General features: G+C 35.4%; 1 protein-coding gene across 1 annotated transcript; it reads left to right on the top strand.

Moving 5' to 3' along the window:
- Positions 1-11,570: 11,570 nt before the first annotated feature.
- On the top strand, positions 11,571-18,043 carry LOC132545061 (collagen alpha-3(VI) chain-like). The gene is made up of 6 exons (XM_060208729.1): positions 11,571-11,709; positions 12,528-12,641; positions 13,708-13,818; positions 16,040-16,323; positions 16,930-17,209; positions 17,457-18,043. Exons 1-6 carry the CDS (start codon positions 11,571-11,573, stop codon positions 18,041-18,043), a joined length of 1,515 nt encoding a protein of 504 aa, XP_060064712.1.
- The last annotated feature ends 4,573 nt before the right edge of the window (positions 18,044-22,616 follow it).

A 22,616-nucleotide genomic window follows, 5' to 3' on the forward strand; every position in this document is an offset into this window, starting at 1 on the left:
TAAACACTGAGTACATATTGTCGTTATGATTTACTTAAAACTTTTAGATATATATATATATATATAGATAGATAGATAGATAGAGAGAGAGAGGTGTTTTTGTGTGGTGTTGTTGTGTGTGTTTGTGTTACAATTACGAAAACGCATTTTATGTTTTGCATTTCATTTCTTTTTGTACCGCATACAACATGCAATCATCAACTTATCACAGTTTATTGAAATACACTATTGAAGAAGACTGTTGGATATCCAGAAAACACGTGATGGATACAATAAAGTTATTTGTCTGTCAGTTGAATGACTGATTACGTTATGTATTCTGCGTTAACCAAAATCATATAAGGCTGTTTGAAATGTTTGCTTAGGTTTCTTCTATATTGACCGTTTGATAAGCCTTTCCTCACTCTCATCGTTGAGTTCAAAGTATTTAACCTGTCTTAATATCAAGCACTGATATTCTCGCACTTCAAATGTAATAAAAATCCCAAGTAATACCCCATCATATATTGTTCTAACTCGCTCGATCTGTCTAGTTCGGTTTTTAGTTTTTTTTAGAATTTTTTTTACACATCAGTGTATTCATCCGTGTGAAGGAATGTATATATATAGAAATCGGTTACAAATTTACTATCTGCTTTATATTATCCGCTTTGTGTATTTTTTGATGTTGCTAAGATTCCTGACGTTTTAGATAAAATAATATCTTCACTGTAACATGTGTTGTATGTTTTGTAAGTGCGGCCAACGTTGTTTTTGCGACACTTTCCAAATGTTAACATTTAAAAAAGGTTATTACCTGTAACTGAGCGAGATCGGGGTTTCTCAGTCTCGGGCTAAGATCATGTAACATCCTGAACTCGGCTAACGCTCGATTTGGATAATGTTATAGGATCTTAGCCCTCGACAGAGATACACCGATCTCGCCCAGTTACAGGTAACCTATTTCGTTTCGACAAAGGTGTTTTAGAAAAAGAATAATGAAATAGTTAAAATTGGCTCTCCACCTTTCAAGGTTTGAATACCAAGTTTTATCTATTTTAAAAATTATTAAAGATTATACGACAAGAAGTTCCGTAATTCATAGATGACACTTGCCATTTAAAGCTTGATCAATCCAGGTAAGTTATGTCAAATGCTAAAATGAGAACAATGTTAACTACAATGAGACATGCTCATCATGCTGATGTCGACATCTTTCTTAGAAATTGTGTAATTGTCAAGGCTGATATAAAATAGTCTGTCCTCTACTTGTTTAATTCTTTCCGGCGGGTACATTCCTTGGACATGCTCAGAAGACAAGATATCTCCATTATATCTGAACGTGAAATTGGAGGACTCGGCAAACTATTTTTATAACCCTTTTAGATACGTTATGGAAGAGAGGTGGGGATGGTTCTATTTAGAAATTAAAACTTTATAAAAGTGAAACCGGATTTGTCACGCCTTTCATACCAGCTTTGGTCTATATAAATCTTCTTATGAAGAGTGCAAACATCTCAAACAATTCTCATGAACGAAAAGTACAACATACTATCATAAAGCTCAAACAGTTTAAGAGTTTAAACATATTGATTTATGCATGACTGATCGACAGACGAACAGATAATGTGTGGGTTGTAGAAGCCCAAGGTAAGAAATTGATCTAGAAAACTCTGTCCTGTACTTGTTTTCTTATTCCAGTGGGTATATACACTGTACACTGGACATGCTTAACGTTTACCTCGCGCCAAAATAGAAATTAATATAGTACTACTTTCCATCATTAAAAATCAAAGAGTTTGAAAACCGCATCAAAATCGGCCGGTCCAGTACCGAGATATAGACGTGTTAATTGTACGAGTTTTACCTGTCCTTCTACTACTAATCCGCCAACGGATGACTCCCACTGAATGGTACTTTATCGACTGTGACATCATAAGTTTAACGACTATTAGCAGCTGCCGTGGAAGATATAGGTAAAATGAGAATAGCTATACCATGCAACGTCAGATTTCAGATGAACGTTTAATAGTTTTGAATGATTGGATATTTCTGATAATAACATTATGTAGACAGTAAACAGCTGTTTAAAATTTGCCAGAATTTTCAGCTATAGATTTAAACATATTTATTATAATCCTAAGAACAATTAATTAGGCACCATTTATATACATTTATATATGGAAATAATTACCGTCATGGAAATATACATATATTGTATATCTACAATGATTATTACAATTAAAATGAAAATCTGTCTGAAGGTATTTAAATCTAAGTCGACAGTAAGATGAAGATTTCCAAACAAAATTACATCCAAATTGAATGCAACATTCAAAGCAATGAAATTTCATGTGAAAATATTACTTTAATTAGTATAAAGACGACACAATAAAAAGTATTAAAAAAAATTTCACAAAGATTACCACAAGTACATGACACATTATTCAAATTTACAAGTTAGTTTAATTTAAACCAAAACAGACGACACAAGGGTAACGAAGCCTGCTAACGCTGTCTACTGTTTCTGAGCACTGATGAGGAATTTGCTGTAGGTTTTTCTTGCCAAAATGTGTACATTCCAAAGATATATACCATGGTACTACTCCAGATTTCAATATAATATTTCCATAGTTATAGTTTTCTCGAAAACATGAATGAATCACGAGGTTCCATATTTCTCCAAATACATTCGATGTGCACAAGTTATGATTTAGCATCGTTGTTTAATTAAATCTTATATCTAAAGAATTAAGAAAATAAATGATATCGGTTTACTTCCCCAGTCCACTTAGGTTTGTAAAGGTGTGTATAGGTAAACAAGATTAAACACACTTCCGGCAAGTGCTGTCACGACACGAGGCCGGATATACAGCTTTTTACCGGTGTCAAGGTATGAGATAAAAGGGATGTCAGCAAGTGGGTAAGAGATAACCCGAACTTGAAGTTAGTTAGTAATTTGATGTAAGCTATGCTTCTTTGGACTTTCCAATTTACAAAAATGTCCTCAGTCATGATAACATGGGGGGAGGTTGGGGGGAGGGGGGTGCACTTTCGTTAATTTGAATTTTTAAACGGTTGTCTGTTTGTGTTAAATAGATTGAGTCATAAATTTCCAGAATTTTGATGAAAAGGTATAATATTTATTATTATAATATTTGTTTTACATGTGTGTTAATCACCTGCATACAGTACATCGTTTGTCTACTCAAAGGGGGGACAGATAATAAGAAATGGATTGTTACCTTTGTTGATAAGTTGTGGAAGGAAAGGTAGAGAGTGACTTTATTCAGAAATGGAAACGATATAGAAGTTAGATAGAATTTATCAGGCTTATCACACAACTTGTTGAAAAGCTGTTCATTTCGTTCAAAAGTCAAGCCCTATACAATCACATGATCTCAAACAGTTTTAAAGTTTTAGCATATAAAAATACCTCGGAATCTACCTATGACAGATCGACAGAAGCAAATCAAATGTATTCGTTGTAGGAAAAGAGAGAGGCGAATATGTTCAGGTGAGTCATAGTCTACTTAAAAAGCTCCTATAGAAGATATCATAAATATGTCTGAAAGTGATATAGATATACTTGTATAGGTCTTTGTGACCTATTTGACAATATGTTCGATAAACAGGCTCGTATGACACCAAATAGAGTCAAAGAAGGTTCACAGTTTCTTGATGTACATATCCAGAACAGATTCAGAAGTTTTCTTGTCTCCAGTTTACGTTACAAGTAATCGTCAATATAAAAAAGATAGCATTACAATCTGAGCTTTTCAGTACATATATCTTTATTAAGACTCCGCTGGTTTACCGGTAATACAATATGGAAATCCCATGTGACGTCAGAGTATAATACCATTATAGCCGCTTAACAGAGCGTTTTAAATTTTTTTTTAAATGACCCAAGTATATCGGAAGCCCACACGAAGATATTTGTTTAATACACATACGGGAATTTTGTAGTATAAATTTGTCATTTTGGTCTCATCTTAGTATGGCTACAAGTCGATTTTAAAGTGTATATAGTAGGGTAATTGCCCCAGGATATTTAGGAGATCGTATAAATTAATATCATTCAGTTATTGTCCTTTTAATCAAGTGACCTTTTTATAGTATAATGAAAGCAAACACGTAAATCAAAATATTTCTTGCATTTAAACAGACGTGTGACATGCTAGATATGAGGTGATGGTGCTGAGAAAATATGAAATTCCATTATCAATCAAAATATAATTAGGATATCGACAAAAAATCCTATCACCGAATTGAAACCGGATCCCTTAAACAGAATATGTAAGAACACAGTTGACATTTTAAACTATAAGGTCACGTCAGGGTGATCAAATATACGGTGTACCTTTTAAATCATGATGCGTTATGAACTTCCGGGTCTATCGGGAAAATAATTATGCTAAAACCACAATCAACTTACTCATACTGATTACGTGTTGCGCAAAGATTCATAAACAGAACTGACAACCAGATTAACATGCACACGAGCGCTTCGTTTAAGCTCTCTTCAGCCAATGTGTAACGAGTTTTTGAACAGCCGTGTTACACTACATACGCTAAGGTAAGGAAGTGTCTAGCCTTCCGATTTATCTCTATATTTACATTAAGACCAAGAGGTTATAAATAACTAATCTCATAGCATATGATTTTAACTTGCATCTCAATGCAGTAACGTATCGAATTTAAAACCATATTTAAATATCTGTGTTTCCATACACTATTAATTCTACTTAGGCATTTTACAGTTTTATTATGTATGCACAATCTTTTGACAACATGCAAATGTGTTTAAAAATGCAATAGTTAAAGATTGAAGCCATGTTGGAATCATAATACAGAATACTAAATGAATAACTGAATGATAAAGATCACGCGAATCATTATCAATACAACAGCACGCTACGTAAATATATTGGCTCTCTGAATGTTGAATGTCTCTCGCGTTAATTACTTTAAATTTGGCTTTTGTTTTTCCACCTGACTAGATTTCCTTTATTTAGAAATTGTTTTATTATAAATAAGCCGGTTCCTTCTGCTTTGTAGTGTCCTTTGAAAATGCCAACGATGAAAGACCTTGTGATTGTGATACTTCTTTGTTGGTTAGCTGGTAAGTAAGCTCTAAAATAACAGAGCCTTTTTATCATACAAACCCTGGTATTCATCTTCATATATGTATTAAGTCTTACTGTTTGGTAACAGCAATTGTGTATGATTGATAATGGCAATATGGATAAAATGGTTGTTGATGTATGGCCCAATTTGTTCACTTGATTAGATATTGAAATACGTTAGAGGTCTATATCTTTCAAATATCAAACACGATATGAATATAGAAATCCACTTTAATTTGTTTTCATAAAAGTACAGTTAATGAAATGAATACATAAGACGAAAACAAACCAATGTACGAATGACAAGAATGATGACATGATGTTCATGATTAAGGCAATATGTACTGTCATAGTCCTTGTTATCACAATGAAACAATGATCAAACAACTAATGCTAAGTGTCCTATGCCTTGATTTGAATTGATATTATTCCACTGGTTTAGTTGGTCGACATTTCAGACACTACTGTTCTTATCATTACAACACACTGTTTTATCAGGGTGTCAAACACTACTGTTTTGTATCAGTATGTGTCCTTAGCAAACACTACTGTTTTGTATCAGTCTGTGGTAGGCATATTTAATAACTAACTAAGCATGGTTTTGTACACTACTTTTTTGTGTCAGGATGTGGGACAACACTACTGTTTTGAACACTACTGTTTTGTATCAGGGTGTGGGGCAAACACTACTGTTTTGTATCAGGATGTGGGGCAAACACAACTGTTTTGTATCATTCTGTGGGGCAGACACTACTGTTTTGTGTCAGGATGTCGGACAAACACTACTGTTTTGTATCAGTATGTGGGACAGATACTACTGCTTTGTATCAGTATGTGGAGCAGGCATTACTGTTTTGTATCAGTCTGTGGGATAGACACTACTATTTTGTGCCAGTGTGTGGGACAGACACTACTGTTTTGTATCAGTCTGAGGGGCAAACACTACTGTTTTGTATCAGTATGTGGGACAGACACTACTGTTTTGTATCAGTATGTGGGACAGACACTACTGTTTTGTATCAGTATGTGGGACAGACACTACTGTTTTGTGTCAGTATGTGGGACAGATACTACTGTTTTGTATCAGTATGTGGGACAGACACTACTGTTTTGTATCAGGATGTGGGGCAGACATTACTGTTTTGTATCAGTATGTGGGACAGACACTACTGTTTTGTATCAGTCTGTGGGACAGACACTACTGTTTTGTATCAGTCTGTGGGACAGACACTACTGTTTTGTATCAGTCTGTGGGACAGACACTACTGTTTTGTATCAGGATGTGGGACAGACACTACTGTTTTGTATCAGTATGTGGGACAGACACTACTGTTTTGTATCAGTCTGTGGGACAGACACTACTGTTTTGTATCAGTATGTGGGACAGACACTACTGTTTTGTATCAGTCTGTGGGACAGACACTACTGTTTTGTGTCAGTATGTGGGACAGACACTACTGTTTTGTATCAGTATGTGGGACAGACACTACTGTTTTGTATCAGTATGTGGGACAGACACTACTGTTTTGTATCAGTATGTGGGGCAAACACTACTGTTTTTTATCATTTTTTGGGACGGACACTACTGTTTTGTGTCAGTATGTGGGGCAGACACTACTTTTTTGTATCAGTCTGTGGGGTAGACATTACTGTTTTTTATCAGTGTGTGGGGCAAACACTACTGTTTTGTATCAGTGTGTGGGGCAAACACTACTGTTTTGTATCAGGATGTGGGGCAAACACTACTGTTTTGTATCAGGGTGTGGGGCAAACACTACTGTTTTGTATCAGGGTGTGGGGCAAACACTACTGTTTTGTATCAGCCTGTGGGGCAAACACTACTGTTTTGTATCAGGGTGTTGGGCAAACACTACTGTTTTGTATTGTGTATCACTGTTTTGTATCAGTCTGTGACATTACTGTTTTGTATCAGGACAGGGACAAACAAACACTACTGTTTTGTATCAGGTGTGTGGGACACTACTGTTTTGTATCAGTATGTGGGACACTACTGTTTTGTATCAGTCTGTGGGACAGACACTACTGTTTTGTATCAGTATGTGGGCAGACACTACTGTTTTGTATCAGTATGTGGGGACAACACTACTGTTTTGTATCTGTTTTTTATCAGTGTGTGGGGCAGACACTACTGTTTTGTGTCAGGATGTCGGACAAACACTACTGTTTTGTGTCAGTATGTGGGGCAGACACTACTGTTTTGTATCAGGATGTGGGACAGACACTACTGTTTTGTATCAGTCTGTGGGACAGACACTACTGTTTTGTATCAGGGTGTGGGGCAAACACTACTGTTTTGTACTACTGTTTTGTATCAGTCTGTGGGACAGACACTACTGTTTTGTATCAGTCTGTGGGATAGACACTACTATTTTGTATCAGTCTGTGGGACAGACACTACTGTTTTGTATCAGTCTGTGGGACAGACACTACTGTTTTGTATCAGTCAGGGTGACACTACTGTTTTGTATCAGTCTGTGGGACAGACACTACTGTTTTGTATCAGTATGTGGGGCAAACACTACTGTTTTGTATCAGTCTGTGGGACAGACACTACTGTTTTGTATCAGTCTGTGGGACAGACACTACTGTTTTGTATCAGTCTGTGGGACAGACACTACTGTTTTGTATCAGTATGTGGGACAGACACTACTCTTTTGTATCAGGATGTGGGGCAGACACTACTGTTTTGTATCAGTATGTGGGACAGACACTACTGTTTTGTGTCAGTATGTGGGACAGACACTACTGTTTTGTATCAGTCTGTGGGACAGACACTACTATTTTGTGCCAGTGTGTGGGACAGACACTACTGTTTTGTATCAGTCTGTGGGACAGACACTACTGTTTTGTATCAGTCTGTGGGACAGACACTACTGTTTTGTATCAGTATGTGGGACAGACACTACTGTTTTGTATCAGTATGTGGGGCAGACATTACTGTTTTGTATCAGTCTGTGGGGCAAACACTACTGTTTTGTGTCAGTATGTGGGGCAGACACTACTGTTTTGTATCAGTATGTGGGACAGACACTACTGTTTTGTATCAGTATGTGGGACAGACACTACTGTTTTGTATCAGTCTGTGGGACAGACACTACTGTTTTGTATCAGTATGTGGGACAGACACTACTGTTTTGTATCAGTATGTGGGACAGACACTACTGTTTTGTATCAGTCTGTGGGACAGACACTACTGTTTTGTGTCAGTATGTGGGACAGACACTACTGTTTTGTATCAGTCTGTGGGACAAACACTACTGTTTTGTATCAGTATGTGGGACAGACACTACTGTTTTGTATCAGTCTGTGGGACAGACACTACTGTTTTGTATCAGTATGTGGGACAGACACTACTGTTTTGTATCAGTATGTGGGACAGACACTACTGTTTTGTATCAGTCTGTGGGACAGACACTACTGTTTTGTATCAGTCTGTGGGACAGACACTACTGTTTTGTATCAGGGTGTGGGGCAAACACTACTGTTTTGTATCATTCTGTGGGACGGACACTACTGTTTTGTGTCAGGATGTCGGACAAACACTACTGTTTTGTGTCAGTATGTGGGGCAGACACTACTGTTTTGTATCAGTCTGTGGGACAGACACTACTGTTTTGTATCAGGGTGTGGGGCAAACACTACTGTTTTGTATCAGTCTGTGGGACAGACACTACTGTTTTGTATCAGTCTGTGGGACAGACACTACTGTTTTGTATCAGGATGTGGGGCAAACACTACTGTTTTGTATCAGTCTGTGGGACAACCACTACTTTTTTGTGTCAAGATGTGGCACAAACACTACTGTTTTGTATCAGTATGTGGGACAGACACTACTGTTTTGTATCAGTGTGTGGGACAGACACTACTGTTTTGTATCAGTCTGAGGGGCAAACATTACTGTTTTGTATCAGGGTGTGGGGCAAACACTACTGTTTTTTATCATTCTGTGGGGCAAACACTACTGTTTTGTATCAGGATGTCGGACAAACACTACTGTTTTGTATCAGCCTGTGGGGCAAACACTACTGTTTTGTATCAGGGTGTGGGGCAAACACTACTGTTTTGTATCAGGGTGTGGGGCAAACACTACTGTTTTGTGTTTTGTATCAGTATGTGGGACAGACACTACTGTTTTGTATCAGTCTGTGTCACAAACACTACTGTTTTGTATCAGTATGTGTGGCAGACACTACTATTTTGTGTCAGTATGTGGGGCAAACACTACTGTTTTGTATCAGGGTGTGGGGCAAACACTACTGTTTTTTATCATTCTTTGGGACGGACACTACTGTTTTGTATCAGTCTGTGGGACAGACACTACTGTTTTGTATCAGGATGTGGGACAGACACTACTGTTTTGTATCAGTCTGTGGGACAGACACTACTGTTTTGTATCAGGATGTGGGACAGACACTACTATTTTGTGCCAGTGTGTGGGACAGACACTACTGTTTTGTATCAGCCTGTGGGGCAAACACTACTGTTTTGTGCCAGTGTGTGGGACAGAAACTACTGTTTTGTATCAGTATGTGGGGCAAACACTACTGTTTTTTATCAGTCTGTGGGGCAAACACTACTGTTTTGTATCAGTATGTGGGACAGACACTACTATTTTGTATCAGTATGTGGGACAGACACTACTGTTTTGTATCAGTCTGTGGGACAGACACTGCTATTTTGTGTCAGTCTGTGGGATAGACACTACTATTTTGTATCAGTCTGTGGGACAAACACTACTATTTTGTGTCAGTATGTGGGGCAGACATTACTGTTTTGTATCAGGATGTGGGGCAAACACTACTGTTTTGTATCAGGGTGTGGGGCAAACACTACTGTTTTGTATCAGGATGTGGGGCAAACACTACTGTTTTGTATCAGTCTGTGGCACAAACACTACTGTTTTGTATCAGTATGTGGGACAGACACTACTGTTTTGTATTAGTCTGTGGGACAAACACTACTGTTTTGTATCAGGGTGTGGGACAAACACTACTGTTTTGTATCAGTATGTGGGACAGACACTACTGTTTTGTATCAGGATGTGGGACAGACACTACTGAGTCTGTGGGACAGACACTACTGTTTTGTATCAGTCTGTGGGACAGACACTACTGTTTTGTATCAGTCTGTGGGACAAACACTACTGTTTTGTATCAGGGTGTGGGACAGACACTACTGTTTTGTATCAGTCTGTGGGACAGACACTACTGTTTTGTATCAGACACTACTGTTTTGTATCAGGGTGTGGGGCAAACACTACTGTTTTGTATCATTCTTTGGGACGGACACTACTGTTTTGTGTCAGTATGTGGGACAGACACTACTGTTTTGTATCAGGGTGTGGGGCAAACACTACTGTTTTGTATCAGTCTGTGGGACAGACACTACTGTTTTGTATCAGTCTGTGGGACAGACACTACTGTTTTGTATCAGGGTGTGGGGCAAACACTACTGTTTTGTATCAGTCTGTGGGACAAACACTACTGTTTTGTATCAGTATGTGGGACAGACACTACTGTTTTGTATCAGTCTGAGGGGCAAACACTACTGTTTTGTATCAGGGTGTGGGGCAAACACTACTGTTTTGTATCAGTATGTGGGACAGACACTACTGTTTTGTATCAGACACTACTGTTTTGTATCAGGATGTGGGACAAACACTACTGTTTTGTATCAGTTTGTGGGACAGACACTACTGTTTTGTATCAGTATGTGGGGCAAACACTACCTATGACCCACATACCCTATTTTTGCATAGAACGAAAATGGGTCTTAAATACAATGTTTAAACAAATATGTACCTGAAAGGGATTTGCACGATGTGTGGTTTCATTGTTTCGTGGAAATTGGAATAACAAACCTTTTGACTCTTTGGAATGTAGGTGTTTGTCCTTTCTTACACTGCGTGGTTTGTGTTCATAATATTAGAATTTACTAATTCATACAAATTATCTTTTATACTTTTTGTATACTAGACACCACTATGCCTTAATGTGAAGCAATGTTATCACTTTTTACATATTACACCTAATTCAATGATATGTGATATTGATATATGCTGACCCAATAGTTATCTACAAAAATACGGTTCGAATGATGTATTCATTTATAACGTAGTTTATATATACATGAATGCATACAGATGTAAGTAACATTATCATGATGTATGCATGCGATATTCGCTCACGTTTGTAATGGTCCTCTGCCATCTTCAGGCGATTACATTATACAATGTCTTGGTTAAAATAGTATGACATTATACACTTAACTGAATCTGTAGTATGGATATATCTAAATGTTTATATCAAAGCGATGTCCTGAAAAGATAAACTATAGATATATGTATTATATTGATCTATTATCAGAAATTGAAAATCTATTTTAATGAACGCAAAAGATGTTTAATAATATCTTATTTGTGGAAGATTTCATTTAAAGTGAATGAATGGTTTGTCTTCTCAGAACTACGTTGAATCGAACCGTGAACACTTCTGCGCTACTTCTCCTGGTCTTTGCGGAAGTGGCTACACCTGTTATCTGTCTGTGCCATGTCCCGTCCACTTCGAACTTGGATGTTCAGGTATCGTGATGTATATGACATATTTATATTCATCTGACTCATTGAACAATACAAATAACAATATTTGATCAATAGAACGCATGTTCTATTGATTAATATTTGATATCAATATATGATATCTTTTACATTAAACGATACAAAAGAAAGACACATCCAGACAAACTTGGTAACGTGTTGATATATTTGTAAGGTTTTGATTTACGTCTTTATTTGCTGGAAGAGAACCACATCGAACTGACGCCAAATCACAACTAAAAAAGTGATATCGAATATCAGAAGGTTATTTACCGAGTAATATAAAAAGAAAGGAGTAGTGAAATATATGAAAAACATTTGTATTTCACAAATCCTTTACAATTGTTTAGTAATAAGTCTTGCTATAGACCAACCACGACTTTTGTATGAACAGTAGAGCCGATTAAAAGATAAATACATTCATTAAATGTTCTTGAAAAGTGTCTAATATACATAGAGAAAATAAATAAATAAATAAAAAAAAAAACCAAATTGATCAATTGTGAAATAACTAATATCCATGTCTGCCCAAGAAATTACTATTCAAAATGTCAAATGAGGAGAAAAGTGGATGGTGTGGATATATCTATATAAACTTGGTGAAAGGTGGTATTCACGTGTGCTTTCTATCCATATCATTTGATGTTTCGCCTCATTTATTATAAAGCTATTAATAAGTAGTTAAAAGATGAGAAGCCGTATTATTAGACATTCCTGTACCAGATCTTTACACCTTAGATATGTGTTATATTGTGTAATCCCATTATTTTGTTAGTATTGATGTTATTGATTTGTCATTGTAGCGAATGCTTGTTATGGTTTGCCTTGTGAAAATGGAGGACAGTGTAGTAACAACGGAGGGTCGAATTTCACGTGTTTGTGTACCTACGGGTATTATGGCAGTGTGTGTGAATATGGTAAGTTATAGAAACGCCATCAAAATGTTTTACGGGTAGGATTGTTATGGAACGTAGACTAAATACGAAGTTAAAACAGAAACGAAACATTGGTTGAAAGCATTTGTAAAGAGTTACTACCTATTGATCTTTTAGAATATCATATACCAGATACAAAAGACTGCATGGGGGCCCTAACGTTTATTTGTATTACTAGTGCTGAAACGCTATAAAATACTTAGTAAATACCGATTTCACTTATATTAAATATAGATGCTTGTCGAGTTTTTTTTTTTTTTTTTTTTATTTTTTTTTCTGGGGGGGGGGGGGGATTTTTTTCCCCATTTTTGTGTGTTTAGAGTCTTAAACGAGAGTATCGTTCGCTGACCCCTTCGTGCTAATCTCTAAACTTAGATATTTAAGAAAGTCCTATCTTTTAGCTCAACTCCCAGAGAGTAGTTTGATAGTTCATGCTGGTTCCGCTGTATTTAATCATTCAGAAACGTGACATTACTCACTGAGATTTGCATGGTGTCGTTGATGAAGCGAAAGACGCCTGGTCTTCTATATCATCTGCCCATTATCCCCTTGTACCTTTTCAGGGTCACTACGTACATCTTTTCATTGTTCTTATTCTGTCCTAGATTTGCATTATTTGAATTAAGATTCTTTTGACAGATCGATATTTATGTTGTATCAACATCCTTCAATGTGACAATAATAACTCTGAGAACGTTCCTGTGTATATAAAACATTGATGGGAAAACTTCATCATTTTCATTAAAAGTAAACAGAATCCATAACGATAAACAATTGACTTCCACCGTGTGGTTCATAGGCCATCCGTGGTAAAATGCATAATGCCTCAATGTTTCTTTAAGGTAGTGTGCAGTCTATAAGTGAACATTTTTACAATTATAAATATTATAAATTCATAAATTTTACTGAAATTTGAGGTAAGGAAAATAACAACGCGGAAAAATTAATCATCTTCATACGACAGCTCTCTTAATTACGTCGTAATACAATGTATTGGTGATTTGTCCCATTTTAAAAACATTGATGTGATTTTTTTTTAAATTCAAAGTCGATTCCTGTTTGGTTGCCCCTTGCTTAAATGGTGGAACGTGCAACAGGGTCGCCTCTGATTACAGCTGCTCCTGTACGAACAGATACATCGGAACTAATTGTGAAACAGGTAACAGGGTTCTTAAAAAATAAGTCAGAAATGCATTCACATCTGATATAACTGATCAAGTCCATGGCATTTGAATATGCTCCAGGGATTTGTTTGTGTCTCTTCATATAAGTAGGGTTGAATTTCTGAAGTCGTTTCCAAGATTTCAACACTGATGAGTCCTGAGAGATGAAACAGCTCTATGATGCATTTTCATTCATTATTTTGATAAATAGTATATTATCTTTATTTCAATTAAAATGCGTTTTTCAAGTTCATGTGTTTTATACGATAGCATAAAAAGCAATTTTTGCATCTTCTATTGATCTGTTTTTGCTATCATCTGTCCTCATAGAATATTGTATAGTATTCTATAATATCGCTGATCGGCTCTTCTTCAGGATTCCTCTTTCACGTCTTATACAATAAAAGTTCTTATAACACAACCGGTAGAAGATTTGAATGTGAAGTTTTGATGACATCACGTTCACCTTTAGTTCGTTCATTTTTTTATTTGTAATGATATCCGTAGTGTGCAAAATGATAAAGATTCGGCCGAACTTTTTCCGGCTGTACTATAATTCTGTGTACACTAGGGACGAATAAAACGTGACGGGATGGTGATGATAAGCTTAACAATACACAAGGTATCAATTTACTGTAGTCAGTTCGGCTACGCTTTGTTAAACACTTGGTCTTAGATGTGCGAGATGTGTGTTATAAGAACTTTAATTGACATTACTAACCCAAACTAAATGTTCCGAAATATCATCTTACAAGTCTTCAGCGCGATCACAGACCGTTGTATTAGTCAACTATGTGAAAGAGACATTTGTGTTAAACCTTAATATTGTCTCTTTATAGTGACAATTCTAAGGCTGAATTATATATGTATATTTACGTTTACACAACAGTGACTAAAATCATTTAAGCATATATCAAAGACACAACCTAGTGATTTACGGAGATTAGTGAAAGTATCAATTTCATTATTAGAATATCACGCTCAAACATATTGTGATAAATATACAAGATATTTCTAGATATTAGCATATACAAATGTACTTACATAGGTGTCAATACCTAATATTTATAGAAATTGATCAATGCATCAATTTTATCAATGCAGAGTTATATCCGAATATCTTTTAATAAATCCATAAAATTACACAAAATACATTTATATGAAATACTCCAACACATTAATAATCGTTTGTTAAAATAGATTTATCGAAATAAATTAATGGATTATTTATTATTTACTTTAATACTAAATAGCAACCATATATCGTGTAATCAATGCAAGGGAAGTAACTCCTACGGACACAGCGGTAACAACCTAGTCGAGGTATTGATACATAATCCGATGACGGAAGGACAGCGTTACATTTGCGGAAATTGTTCCGCTTTTTATCCCATTGGGTGCCTACAAATAACAATATAAAAAGATTTGGAGGCAGGAACAACCAGTTTACTAACTTCTGCCATCTGCATTACATCAAAGTACAGAAAAAAGCAACGATCCACATACTACAATCACTCAATGATTCAGATTTGTTCTATAGTTATTCAAGAACTAGTAATCATTTTCCATTTTCCTTTCCGAGCTGTATTTAGAAAGAACAATGGAATCGGTCGAAACATTATTTCCAACAGTTTTACCGTGGGGGCATCACGATAGAGCAGAATTAAATGTCATCTAAAATGTATCAAAAGTGTGATTTATGCTAAAAAGGGAAAACTTTGATATAACAACAGCTGATCGCTCAACATTCACTGACGCTGAAAATCGTTACAACATGTTGTATATATACTTGTGCTATTGTATAGTACAACATCTCTGAAACAACCTAGTGCATATGATTTTCAGTACCACTACCCGTACGTAATAATGACAATTTTTAGCTATCATTCACATGTCTATTCTTAGGTTTCTGCAACTTTTTAGTATTAAGCGTATATCCATGCTCTTTGAAATTTCCTTTCGATTATGATTTTTTTGCCGTCTATCACTATGTGGATTATGACATGTATCTCGACATAAAAATTGATATCAGACACTAGCATGGATAATGCATCGGAAAGCAGAAATATCAAGACAATGAATATAAACAAATTCCTGTTAGTACATAAAAATCGATACAACTCAAATCCAGCCTGATATTATCAAAACGAAATAAGTAACTTTTTCTGCTTTTGTTCATTATTTCACTAAGTGCTTTCATTGAATCCTTAATTACAGATTGTAGACCGGGGCCGGCTGATATTCTTTTCATAATGGATGCCTCGTTTAGTGCAGATAAACAGTTCAACGATTCCAAAGCAATTGTCACGTCGATTGTAAACAAATTATCGATAGGAATCGATGATTTCCATGTAGCCATCTTGAAATATTCCTTTGATGTCAGTGTGGAATTTTCTTTCAATACCTACACCAACAAAACAGCTATGATAGCCGCTATAGACAACATAACCGCCATTGCAGGACCTTCTTATCTCGACAAAGCATTGGACAAGGCAAAGGAGGTAGGAATATGTTCTGGTAGTCCCCGTTTGTATACAAAACAAGTGTAGCTGTAAGCCTTCTCGATACGAGAGAAGGCAATTGAGAGTGTACTTTTTTACTACACAATAAGCAGACGATCTTAGAGAAGTGGGTAATGCATTTTGAATTAGTTTATCCAAATATGGCTTTATATTCATGAGACATGGAGTTTTAAAATGATATTCAGCAAAACATTTGTATCATCAGCATTGTGTTTACAAGATAGTAGTAGAAGAGATAGGAAAGTTACAAGAAAACTCCTGGTAGGTATGTGGAATAATGGATATATGGGACAGTTGGCTCGGCAGCTGGCACGGGTTATGACAAAACTTGACAAAATGTTACGATCTCATTTGTAAGTGTGCTAGAAAAATAATCAAATAATTTCTATTTATAAGGATATCTAAGCAATTACGTCAGAGTTTTGGCTGATCGGAATTTCACGCGCATTGTGCCGACCAGTCACACAATAATCGTTGCTTAAACTAATCTTATATCTTCTAATTCATTCCAGTATGTGATATTTAAACTGTTTGTGACTAAAACTATTGTAATAACTAGTATAAAATTATCTACTAACATTTCAGATGTTTTCTTCGTCATCTACGTTTGGCGCCAGGTCTCAGGTTTTTCAGTATACCATCATAATCTCAGACGGACTCTCTACACTGAGGACAGAAGCCGTATACGACGCTCAAGTTTTGCGAAGTCAGGGAGTTAAAATTCTTGCTATTGGAAATGGGGAGCAAGTTGATCAAACGGAATTATTGCAGTTAGCTACTGCTTCGCAATATGTCTTTCCAGGAGGCAAGGAAGATAATGTTGCCGACGTAATATTCATGGAAACCGTCAGCTCTAACTGTGCAGGTAAAACGAAAACGACAAGACATAAGTTACATGGTATAAGTTTAACTGCATTCTTTATAATCCTGATTTCGTCGGTTTAGATGATAGCAGAAATAATGTGTAAGCAGATATAGGTTTGTATGAATACCGAAATTATAGTACGGTAAAGCTGAAGCGGTTTTGCCGTTCAAAGAAACACTTTCAGTTTAATTGCCGATTTCCAAAGTTGTCAATTGATCAATTGTTTATTTGTTGTTTTCTTTTTTAGACTGCACTCTCAACAATATGGTGGATATTCTATTATTGGTAGATGTTTCACAATATCAAAATTCTCTACAACAGACGCTGGATGCAGTGAAGGATTTGATATACAAGGCACTGGAATATAACTCGAACACGCATGTTGGAATGGCAACATTTGATCTGACAACCCAGTTCAAATTTTCTCTCAATCAATATACAGACAGAGATGCGATACTTCTTAACAGTCAGATAGGTATGTCTTCAACAAACCGGAATTCTAACGTCAGTGCTGCACTTGAGTTTGCTCGTGAGTCTGGCTTTACTGGCAGCCGTTCAGATGCACGAAAAATTTTGGTGATGTTCTCTAATGAGGATTGGTCAGACCGTGACAAAATCATACAACAGCGACAGAGCCTGAGTATGAACAATGTAACCGTGGCGTTTGTAACAGTCGGTCGGTCGGCTGACCTTGAAACTGCATTTACTGTAGCAGAACGAGCCAGCGACGTGTTTTACATAGAACAAAACACTGACTTGGTTCGACTGTATGCTCTTGTAGCACAGACAACGCACGTGGAGTGTCCTGATGAAATATTTGATATTCGTCAATAGATATATCATTGTACTCAATATTTGAAATTATATGCTAACTTTGTACATGTGCCTCATTATATTCTGGCATAGACATATCTAGTTTGTGAGACAATGCAAGATTTACAATAATTCCAACTTTGTGATATGACAATTGATCTGATTTCATATTACTGAATATAATTGATTACACACCACTCATACATTAACACGTCCAGTACTATCTCTAGTGCTTCAATTAACTTACTAAAGATATACAAAATGTGTAAATAGGTAATCCGAACGTTACGAGAAAATAACCAAGCTTTTATAATAAAACCATGAACCTTATTTCAGTAGCTATTGACAAAAAGCATTGACTACAACATTATAAAACATATTTCAAAATTTGATAAAAAAGAATAGCGTCATTTATTTATTTTACTCTCTTGAAGAAATTATTTTCATTAATCAGTATCTCTTGAAACCTTACAATAATAATAATAATAATAATAATAACTGGCTTTATTTATTCTTGATAACATATAGAACAATATATCAAGAAGATGATATGCAGTATTTTACAAATACAAATCTTGTATTATGAGTTTTCCTTTTTAAGATATCTTGTACAATAATCGTGCTATTAGGAACAGGTAATTGGATATCGAATCAACTATGACATGTAAACACCATAGGTTTAGAATGCCGGCAAGTTGCTGTCCTGAAATGCGAAATTCGTGATAGGGACATTGAAACCATTGGTAGAAAGCTGTCCATCTTAGTTGCATTGCAGGAAAAGATCGAGATAAACGGGTGATGTAGTAGAGTCTGACGCGTCATTGATTTCCAATTTTGGTGGGTATGTGCGATGCACGTGGCTAATAAATATCTTGATATTTAAAGACAAATGCCATCAGTATATTACAAGTGAAACTGAACGGCTATGCAAAGTCTTTGTGACCTGTTTTAAAAAGCTCCCTGATAAATTCAGCTTCGTATAGAGACGAAACCAAGTCAGCTGTGGTAGTCTACAGAGTAGACAAATCTAATGTTGTTAATAAAGAAATAACTTTAATAAAAGAGTATGTTTAAGAATGTTCAAAAGTTCTTTGTAGCTCTTTAATATCAACAACTAATTACTTTCACAATAGAACTGTAATCCTGATTTGACTGTGCTTGAGAATGGATGACTCATTATTTGTTCTTTTGTATCTAATTATACCCTCTAAACGAACAACATTAAGGGGACATATGGGGAGACGATTCTCCGGTTTTCATCGTTGTGATACTCCCTGAGACAGTCATCGCAAACTGGTTGTCATGCACCTGCACTTCTGGACCAGACTATATTTACTGCAGTTATGTTCCTGTTACTCTGATTGCTGTCTGCACCTCAGCCTATTACAGGTGTATTCTAATTTATGTGTAACTTCATTGATAGTCAGCACACAATGGTTTTATCTTTTTATTATGTAATGTCTTTTCATTAATATATATAACCCTTACAAATATTTCAATAGTTTTATTTGATGATTTCACACGAGTGTTATATAAACACATGAAATATACGTGGAAATGTATATACTGAGAATACGGTATATTTAGTTCTGCAACTTCCAGCATACTAAAATAGAACATGTTCTACGCATTAAAATGCACATTAAAATCATTCTTCTTTTACACTGCAGTTCTAAATGATACCTTTTACACTGAATCGGTCAATAGCGAGTCGCTAAGAATTTACGATGTTGTGGACTATTGTTAAAAACTGAACGACTAACTAATTAACTAACTTTAATCACTCGTGCACCTACTGTTAAGTATTTAACGAGTGATAAAATATGGCCGCCATCGTGCTGGTTGTTGGTACCCCTCAAAGGAAAGAAAGTGTTTTCAGTCATTGGGCAATTCTTGGTGGAGAATTTACAGAACACGAGTTGAGGGAACGATACAGATTTGGAAAATATTTTTTTTCTCTAACACCTCCTCAGAAAACATTTAAGGAAGAAAGCCACGAAGAAACCACGCACTGTCAGTTGAATAGCAGATACTCTGTACTTTTCAGTTTCTATCAAGTGGCAGTTTCCTGCAAGTTGTAGCAGAAACGACAGGTAATTGGGTGAATAAAATTTTTGATAAACAGTTAACCATTTTAATGAGTTGAAATATAAAAATATCACTGAAATTAGAACATTATCACATCTTTCAATCAGGCTTAGATTGTATTGTTTTTCCAAATGACAGAAGCATTGCTCACCATTTTCTCATGTACACTGTATCAAAATATAATATATATAGGTGTCAACATCTCCTTCATAGATGGGACCCGCTATGCTAATCCACGTTAGTAGTGTCACATGAGAACAATGTGAATGACAAATCTACTGCAACCTGGGAACACAACTTGGTGGAAAAGAAATCCTCGTCAATATATCTATTATATAAGATTATCACACTTATTATACAGCTGTGTGAAAAGCTGCCTCTGTTCGTTTCCTTTAAAAGGAATATTACCTTGAAGCTTACAGCTTTAACATATTGATATACTAACTACCTATGCATGATAGATCAACAGACGAAAATATAATGGGTGCGTTGTAGGTGAAGGTCGAGGTAAACAAATGTGTTGTGTCCTTGATTACCAGTTCAGACAAGACATTGTCAAACAAAGGAGGTTCGCAGTTCTATAAATAACTCAGAAACACATCAAATACACGTTACTGGTAATTGGCATTAAATTGCACCGTAAGCTTTTTAATATATATGTATTATCATTAAAACTCCGCTGGTTTTCCCATAACACCTTGTGGGAATCCCGTGTGACGTCAGGGTAATACCATTGTATCCGTTTTAAAAGGCCAATGGTCCAATATTCGGATATCGGTAGCCAAAACAAAGACATATGTTCAATACATATACATGTACTTTATAGTACAAATTCAAAATTTCATCTTTGCAGATACCAACAGTCCAAACACAAAGGGCTGTATACATATGCGTTCGCTTATAAAATATATTCAAAATGAGATTTTTTTTTTTGTAATTTCTCTTTAATTATGTCCATAAGTCAATTGTACGGTGTAATTAGTGAGGTACCTTCGGCAGGACAATGTGAAATACATAAATTTGGATATCATGGGTGCTTTATTAATCGCCCTTTTGATCAAGAGACCTTTTTATAGTAAATCGAAACTGAAAAATGCGAATATCAAAATACTGTCTTGCATTTAAAAAGAAATCAAATGTATAATTTGTTAAATAGAACTGAGAAAACATTAAATTATATAACAGATCAAAATATAATCACAATATAGACAAACACCAAACGCCGAATTTAAACTTCATGAATAAAACCTGAAAAATATTCTTTATAAATATTCACAAGATACGAGTAGAATCTCGCATGTTAGTAAACATTTAAAGTTATCAAATATAGGGTCACGTAAGGGTAATCATACACAGATATACATTTCAAATATTTGTTGTATTATAAACGTCTGGTTCTACAAAGAAAAAACATCAAAACCCAGATCAGCTTACGCCATAATTTATAAATGATAATATGTTATCATTATTATTCTATAGGTTTTACAAAGATACATATACTAAACCGTCTTCCTTGACATAAGATTAACACGCACGTTAGGTTCGTTTCATGTACTAATGATAAAGCAGACGTGGTTTACGCTAAGGGTTGTCAGGGGTTCTGCTGTTTCTATGCGTTTACATATAGACCAAGAATATATGTCATTTATCTCAAAGCACGTGTTTTACCTGTATTTCATAATATTAACGGTTTCATAGCTTTAAGAGGAAACTTGACTTCAAAACAAATGTCAACCTTCTAACGATAACAGAATGATTTCGCAAATATAAAACCCAGGAAAACTCAACAAGTATATAAATATACATTAATATGTTTTTCATATCACTAAACAGTCTTATCATTCAGTTTTAATTCTAAATATGCATTTAGTAGTTTTCAGGAGTGTGCCTAATCTTCCGATATAATATTTAAAAATCCAAGTGCGAATCTATGCAGATATATATATATATATATATATATATATATATATATATATCATTAGGAATGCTTATACTTCCTCTTTGCACTAAACTTTATAGTTTTCTTTAAATATCGAAGTCAAATGTCAGTCTTTTTTCGACACTGGGTTTTAAACTGATGTAATTGATATTGTATTGACTATCAAATGTTGTGCTTTAAATACATCTCGCGTAAACTATCTTTACAACGGCTTTTATTTCTTGTAAATAATCTTCCTCTTTATAAAGGAATTAAAGTGTCCTTTGTAAATGCCGACGACAAACATCCTGGTGATTATGTCACTGGTTTGTTGGATATCTGGTAAGCCCTAAGACGACATAACCATCTGACAATCACATCCTAGATTATATTAATAATGAAATCAACAATATTTATAATTCCATTAAAAAACTAAACCTCACTTTTTGTGAAACAATGTTAATCCAGTGTCATTGCTAACAGAAGCATTGGTATAATGGATATTGAAAAAGACTTCAATTGTTTATTTGATTACATACTAAGACATACTGGAGTTAGTTATCCTCCAATTATCGGACACAATAACAA

Source organism: Ylistrum balloti, unplaced genomic scaffold (assembly GCF_031769215.1).
Source record: "Ylistrum balloti isolate Yb309-2 unplaced genomic scaffold, AGI_CSIRO_Ybal_v1 Utg369822, whole genome shotgun sequence".
Taxonomy (NCBI): Eukaryota; Metazoa; Mollusca; class Bivalvia; order Pectinida; family Pectinidae; genus Ylistrum; species Ylistrum balloti.